This window comes from Oryx dammah, unplaced genomic scaffold, assembly GCF_014754425.2.
Source record: "Oryx dammah isolate SB20612 unplaced genomic scaffold, SCBI_Odam_1.1 HiC_scaffold_8, whole genome shotgun sequence".
In the NCBI taxonomy this organism is placed as follows: Eukaryota; Metazoa; Chordata; class Mammalia; order Artiodactyla; family Bovidae; genus Oryx; species Oryx dammah.
The window spans coordinates 24,531,548-24,538,911 of NW_024070192.1; the positions used below are offsets into that span (position 1 = coordinate 24,531,548).

General features: G+C 56.5%; 1 protein-coding gene across 1 annotated transcript; it reads right to left on the bottom strand.

The window, feature by feature from the left end:
• Nucleotides 1-5,084: 5,084 nt before the first annotated feature.
• On the bottom strand, nt 5,085-6,825 carry HOXB13 (homeobox B13). Its single transcript, XM_040245604.1, has 2 exons — nt 6,222-6,825; nt 5,085-5,338 (listed from the first exon to the last, which is right to left on the bottom strand). The coding sequence occupies exons 1-2, from the start codon at nt 6,823-6,825 to the stop codon at nt 5,085-5,087; spliced, it is 858 nt and encodes a 285-aa protein (XP_040101538.1).
• Between the last annotated feature and the right edge of the window lie 539 nt (nt 6,826-7,364).

The following is a 7,364-nucleotide window of genomic DNA, read 5'->3' on the forward strand; positions in this document are numbered from 1 at the left end:
GCGCTCGCTTCCCGCGTTCTGCGAAGCAGCTTTCTTGGTCCCTTTTTGCCCAGGCGGCTGCCAGCCTTTTTAGGAAACAACGAGGAGGCGCCCGGCTGAATGGCCTCTTCGAGAGCCTGACACCCACCCTTCCCTGTCCGCAGTGACCGCGGAGTCCCCCTGAGTCCGGGGACAAACCCCCCCTTCTCCGACGGCTCCCTCAGCGGGTCTCCAGACCCAAAGAGCTTAAAGTCCTTGGCCACGCACGAATCAGCGGGCTTACCTTTTTAGAGAGAAGCGCATTCTTCAAAGTAGCAAAATGACTGGGTCTTGCTCTGAGAAACGGGAGCATAACACTCTTGCTCTCTCTGCCAAGGCCAGGGCTGGAATTCGGTGGGCTCCAAGGCTCGGGGCTGGGCCGGCGCCGACCTCCGAGTGGCGCAGGGCTCTGCTCTCGCGCACCTTGGGCTAGAGGAGGAAGGATCGCAGCGCAGCACAAGGGGCCCCCTCCCAGCAGAGCCTGGGGCGGGGCTCAAGGAGAGGGCGCACAGCCCCGGGCTCCCCACCTCGTGGCTGGAGCGCCCGCTCTCCACTACAGCCTCCTCGCCTCCCCAACCCGGCGTCTCTCGACAGTCTTCCGGTCGCTCTGGCTCTGCCAGCGCCGCTTGGCCTCCTCCCTCCTTCCCAAGGCCAGAAATGGGACCCCTTCCCTCACCTTCCTCCATCTTCCCATGAACAGTTGAGGAGAGTGGGGGTAGGGGCGGCGGGAACCACTGGCCAGAAACTTCACGTTCAACGGCCCTGTCCGCCGGCAGACGCGGCCTTTCCCTCCCCTTCGTCCCGAGGGTGATTGAACGCTGGCCTCTCCGTCATTTTGGAGGCATTTAGGGGAGGGAGACCCGTGATGGAACTCCTTCTTCTCCGTTAGCTCCGACCACCCCCACCCGCTTTCTACACAAAAGTAACTGGTAGCCGAGAAAGGAAGAAATGCTGGCATCAGATCGGCATTGGATGTTTTCAAATCTCTCCCCGGGCCCAGGCCAGCGCCTGGCGGGAGGGCCGGGCCGGCCCCTCTGCTTTCTTCCCCCTTTCCCCGAGAGGGAGTATTCAGGTGGGTGAGAAGGTACTATAAATTTCTTTCAAAAACAACGGAACCACTCCTTAGCCCTCTCCGCAACAGTTGCCTCCGCACTTTATTGCCAGTTTACGGTAACAGGTTCGGTTCGTGTAAATCACGTTTGAAGCTCTGGTGTAGACCGGAAGGGGGCACCGGCACAGAGGGTTCCCCCGGAAGGAAACCTAATTCAAGTGCAGCACTTAGGACCTTGAGTAAAACTTTAATAAAGAGGAGCAATGGGGGGGCTGGAGGAACGGAGGGCCGTCAGCTCCGCGTTGGAGGAGGGGGGCCGCGCCGTTCGGAGAACTGGGGGGGTCTTGATTTGGGCCTCTCTTCTGCCGCAGGGCAGCTACTGGTCCTCGAACCACTCAGAGCAGGGGTGGCTAGCTGGGGACGGAGGGGGAACGTGGCGGGGGCGGCTGGGACGGGGGTCACCACGGTGCCAACGTCGCCGGCTGCGGCTTCGCGAGTTCTAGGGTGGCGGCGAGCGTTTGCCCTCTTGCCAGTAAGGGACCCCGGAGCTGGCGCCCCGGGTTCGCTGTCCGCGGGGTTGCTTCGAGAACCTAGATTGGAAAAGAGCTTCCCGAGGTCCTGTCAACGCTCTTTTCCATTACCGCCTAATCCGTCCTCTTGAGGCCTAATAAAATCCGCCTGATTTGGAATTGGAAGTGATTTCGGTCCTGGAGCAGCGTAGACGCCACCCTCCAACCCTGTTTCGACATTTGCTGAGACTGAACTGCGAAGTTCCGTTCAGAGAAAGGGAGAGGGCGCAGAGGGCGGCCCGGAGTAAAAGCGCGCCTCGTTGGTGCAAAGACACTCGGTGTGTTTTCAGGTGTGTGTCTGTGCGCCTCTACGTTTATTTGTCATGGAAATGTCTGAATTTACCTATTTGAAAACGTTGTATTCACGCATTTCAATCTAAATTTTAGCGAAACACTCTTTCTTAATAGGTTAAAGTAGCCCTATTTAAAAAGCAAATAGCTACAGGCAAGTAAATGTAGCTACATGGATTTTGTTTTAGTTTAGACACAAACTAGTGAAAGATTTTTACATGGTCTCGGTGGAAGGGGGTATAATTCGCCTCGGTAGTAACACTGGGGTTTGGAAAGAGCTTCCGTAAAAGGGTTTAACACAAAGCGAAACTGAATAATTTTTTTTTTTTGGCACAGATTCCATACAAGTAAATGACTCGGGGCGGGGGGAAGCGGGGGAGAGGGGTTCGCGACGAATTGTTCTGGCGAGGAAGATAAATAGAATACTCCAGTGGAATGAAGACCTGGACCGAGGGCTGATGGCGCCGCAGCCTTGCTCCGGGTGCCTTGGCCACCCTGTTTTTTCTCTATTAGAGATCTCTTTTGCTGCCCTCCTAGCCTTCCTCCTGGGTCTCTCCGCCTATGGGTTGATACATTTGCCAGTACCCTGGCCCAATTTCAGGAGGCTCCGGGTCTGGGCGCTCTCACACGCGGCTACGAATGCCCCAACCCCGCAGGCCCGAGTCCCCAGGCTTTCGGAAGCCAGAGGCTCAGTTGAGCGGTTGTTAAAAAGCCGAGCCGACCAGCAAGTTTCTCTGAAATGGCGAGATTCTGCCGGAAGGGGGCGCCCTTGTCTTTTTAATAGGCCAAACTCACGTTGGTAGAGAAATAAATCTAAAATCCCACATCTTTTGTTTGTTCTTAAACTGTTGCGAGAGCATTACAGAGGAGCCCCGAAACTTTAAGTCCTTGATAACGTAATGGAGGCATTAGAGCCCCGGGAATTCAGAGTCTCGAGGCCCCTGACTGCAGGCCTCCCGAAGTCGCCTCTGGAAGTCCAAGTGGTAACCTAAAGCCTTTCCCCTCCCTCTGTAGGGAGCAAGCACCACGCGGTCTCCCCAATTTGTCCCACAGGCCACCTACCCATAGGCCTATCTGTCCTGAAGTCTCTCAATTTCTGAAGCGGCAAGGGAGGGGGGCTGCACCCACTAACCTTCGGAGTCTGCGGTATTAAAAATTACTAAAGATTGGGACTTCGCTTGAAGGAGAACGTGGAAAGCAGAAAGTAACTTTCTCTGGGTGAGGCGCGATACCAGGGAGCTTAAACTGTACCACGGGGCTTGGAAAGACTGTAAATCACGAAATTGACACCTTCCCCTTCCCCAAGCACACCCACTATCTAAGAAGACCCAGGGAGGGAGGGTCATGCCAGTCGGGGCCTTTTTTAAAAGCCCCCCTCCCGCCCCGCCCCGCCCCGCCCCGCCCCGCCCCTACAATCCTCTTTGGTTTAAAAAAAAAAAAAAAAAAAGGATTTGGAAGACTTAGAAGAGTCTTCCTTCGGATAAGAGCGAGGACTGGGATGCCGCCCGACTCGAATTGCTCGGCTGCAGCGGCCAACTCAGGGTTTCCTGGAAAAGGAGGAGTCCGCTCTGAGATGGAGCTGCCGTCGAGACGTGGCCGAGACGTGGCCAGGGACCTTTCCGGATGCTCGCTTCCCGACTGCCCGCTGCGGGGAGGCTCGGAACGTGGGTCTGGCGGCCCGTCCTCTCCACTTCATTCCTGTGCGCTGGATCGCCGGAAGGCTGCCAGAACCCGCCAGCCCGGGCTGCGGGAAGATCCAGCTCAGCCTCGCTGATGATCCGCCGTCAGGGTCGCGTCTGGTCCCGGCCTAGGTACACGACTTCAGGTTCCCCGGCTCTGCGAACAGACGGTCTGCCCCAGGTTTCTGGAACTCCGCACTATTGGCATATTGTCTGTGCGGCTGTGGAAAACCGGGTTGGCGCCAAACTGTCCTCCACTCCCCCAGAATCAGTGTATGTGGACTGAACCAGCACAAAGTGAAAGGAAACAAGTCTGTGCCCACTACTGTCCCGGCGGCCTGCGGTTCCCCATTCTGACACTGGCTTTTGGGGGCTTCTGCCACCGCTGTTTCTTTCACTCGGTAAAGAACCTGCCTGAGACTCCAAGGCCTGAGACGCCGAAGCTCCCTGGTGTCACCGGCAGGCAAGCAGAGGAGAAATGGGTAGTGAACGACCCATATTCATTTTTTTCTCCTTCTAGGCTATACAAGCATGTTTGGGATGTGCCTGCCACGGATAGGCTACTATTCCCCTCATTCTGCAATCTTTGTGCCTAAGAAGGGCTACAAGGCCACAAATGTCTATTTCATGCAGCTCCCAAATGCCCAGTGAATCACGACCTACTTCCTTTGGTCAGAACCACCAGAATCATTAAGGGAAGGCTTGGAAAGTTTTGGAGAGGCAGTGGTGAATTATCCAGGCATTGTCTCAAACCCTATTTCTCTGGAAGAAAGAACAGACCCTGGAAGGCAGTGCACTGGCTTCATGTTCACACGGCCGAAACTGAGGAGTTAGGCATATGGACTTCTGAGACCAGTGGGTACAGTCTAGGGGATGGGCAGGGAGGGAGGGCGAGGTGCCCCCCAGCACTGGCCATCCTGCCTAGTTGTCATCTTAGAAAAAATGCTAAAGGGGCAACAGGAAACGTTACAGGGGTAACTCTGCCATTTCTTGTCTCCTCTGCCTTCACTGCGATGGGGACAGGCTTTGGAAATGGGAGAGGTTCCAGAGGAAGCTGTCCTGTCACCGGTCTCCTTCCAAGTTTATTCATGATCAGCTCAATCCATGAAAGCAGTTTCTAAAAGTGCTCTACAGAGCTCTAGATAGAAAATATGATACTAATTATCATGGCAACTAGTACTGGTTATGGTGATTATTGCAACTGCCAGAATGAATGATTATGACTGGGACAAGGTCATTTGGGTAGTGTTACCTGGTGGACTGGGCTGTAACTCTGGGCCTTGCTGGCTCTCTGGGATCCATGGGGTATCCAGACTGTCCCTGAAGAACCCAGGAACATTGGCCTGGGAAGACTGTCACTTCTGGGAGCCTCTCAAGCAGAGTCCGGGGCCCCAGCTTGGCTGAGGCAGGCTCCTGGTCTCACCAGGATACCCCAACTTCCCCTTTCCCCCTCCCAGCCAGAGCCAGGGAGCTCCCTCATGGTGTAGCACTGGTTTTGACCTTGGCGAGGACCTTCTTCTCCTTGACCCGGCGATTCTGAAACCAGATGGTGATCTGGCGCTCTGAGAGGCTGGTGGCAGCCGAGATCTTGCGCCTCTTGTCCTTGGTGATGAACTTGTTAGCCGAATACTCGCGCTCCAGTTCCCGCAACTGTCCCTTGCTGTAGGGAATGCGCTTCTTGCGGCCTCGACGGAAGGCACAGCCGTCAGGCGGATGCTGCGCGCTTGAGTCTATGCAGGAGAGGGAGGGAAAGAGACATGCTCAAACCATGGCCTGGCGCAAGCCCAGCGTCTGACCCAGGCCCCACAACCTAGGTCATCCTACAAGAGTACTCAGGTTACCATACAGGCACTGCCATTTCCCCAAAGCACAAGAGGACACCTCCACTTCTGGCTGGTTGGTTTCCTGATCCACCCAAACTTGGAAAGAGGAGATTTCTGCAGGCCACCCTCACTCATCACTGCCTTCACGCCTGCAGTCTGCAAACACACCCAGCCCACCGTCTAATGTCCACCCTCATGCATTTTCCAGCTCTTGGCCACTCTTACAGATACTACAAGCAAATTCTGTACAGGAGGGAACACATTTCTGCCCCTACTCCCAACACACACACACACACACCCACCAATGCACACACTTAAGTTATGGCTGCAGGAAATCTACACTTCCCTTTGGAAACTGAAAAATTCATCTGAGAGAAAGTAAGGGGTTGTATTCTTTGTAGAACAACCAATTTCTCTGTCCCCACCCAGCTGCACCCCCACACTCAATGAATTGAGAAGAATTAAACTGGGGTCCTGCTGGGCAGGAACACCCTAAGTCCCAAACAACAGCAAAGAGAGTCAAGCACTCCGACATATTGAAAGGCTGGTCCCAAGGCCTCCCAGGGAAATCAGGGACCTGGTGGGCCTCAGGCTTCAAACAGCACCCAGCTCAGGCCCCTCACACTGACCCTCTGGGGCCTTCACCCAGGCTCTCTAACTGCCTGGACCCTCCTTCAGAGCCCTAATAGCCAGCCAAGGAGAACCAAGCTCCTCCTCACCAGCCCCAAGACCCATCCAGGCAGGGTCTACAACGCCACACTCAGCACCAAGGGCATCCAGAGTAGCTTACCTGCAAATGCTGCCTTCCAGAAAGGACCTGGGGGGTTCTGTTCTCCCTGGCAACACATCTGGCTGTTCCAGCCACCGGTGAGGGCCCAGGGCTGGTAACTGTCCACAGGCAGCAGGGAGTCATGACGAGGCTCCCCAGGGGCGCCCAAGGTCTGTACCACCGACACATCCAGGTAACTGGCCATAGGCTGGTAGGGTCCCGGGTATCCCGGGTAGAAGGCAAACTCGGTGGGGCGGCTGGGGTACTCCTCCCCGGACGCGGGAGTCTCCGCAGGGTAGGCAGCCAGGGTGGCCGCCTGGGCACAGGGCTTCAGCGAGCTTCGGGACACTCGGCAGGAGTAGTACCCGCCTCCAAAGTAGCCGTAAGGCACTGGAGCTGGGGACGCCCCCTGGGGCACCCCGGGACATGGGTGGCACTGCTTTGGCGGTTCCGCAGAGCCTGGCAGATCCAGGGGGGCGTAGTTGACAGCAGGCAACAGCGTAGGCGCCGACGCTGGATGGCTGGTCAGTGGGGAGTGGGTGACCAGGTTCCGACTCCCTCCAGCTCCCAGCAAGCCTTCAATCTCCTTGGCGCCATCCAAAGTGGTATAATTGCCGGGCTCCATGGGGCCGAGGATCGGCTCATGAGGCGCTGGGGGTGGGGGATACAGGGGGCACCCAGCTCTCTCTCCCCACCCAGGCCCGGGGAATCCAAAGCGTTTTAAATCGCTGGCAGCTCGCTGGGCGCCTGCATTCGCTCAGCCAGGCCGTCGTGACGCACGAGCCGCAGGTGCCCGGGCTCGCGGGCTGATTGGCTGCGGCCTGGCGGAGAGAAGCTCATAAAATCTTCACTGCAGAAATTGCGAAAATACTTTACCCCCGCTTTCTCTCTTTCCCCCCGCACCCTCCCTCGCTCCCTTGCTCTCTCCCTCCTCCTTCCTTCCTTCTCTCCCCGCCTTCCTCCTTTTCCCTCTCCTCCCTCCTCTCTTTCTCTCTTGGCTTTTTCTTTTTCTTAATTGCATTTGAAAACGAGAGAAAAGAGACAGGGTGTCTTCCCGCCGCTTTCCAGTTGGGAACAACCCAGCTACGTCGGGGGTGGGGAGACGGGAGAGGAGAGACGGAGCCTGCCCCACCTCGGTCGCCTCCTCTCCCTCCCTGGCTCTCT

Bases quoted from the DNA above. Each gene is read 5' to 3' on its own strand.
- HOXB13 (XM_040245604.1), bottom strand. From the start codon at position 6,825: ATGGAGCCCGGCAATTATACCACTTTGGATGGCGCCAAGGAGATTGAA. The intron at 5,339-6,221 runs GTAAGCTACTCT...TCTCCTGCATAG, and splicing joins CTGGAAGGCAGCATTTGCAG to ACTCAAGCGCGCAGCATCCG.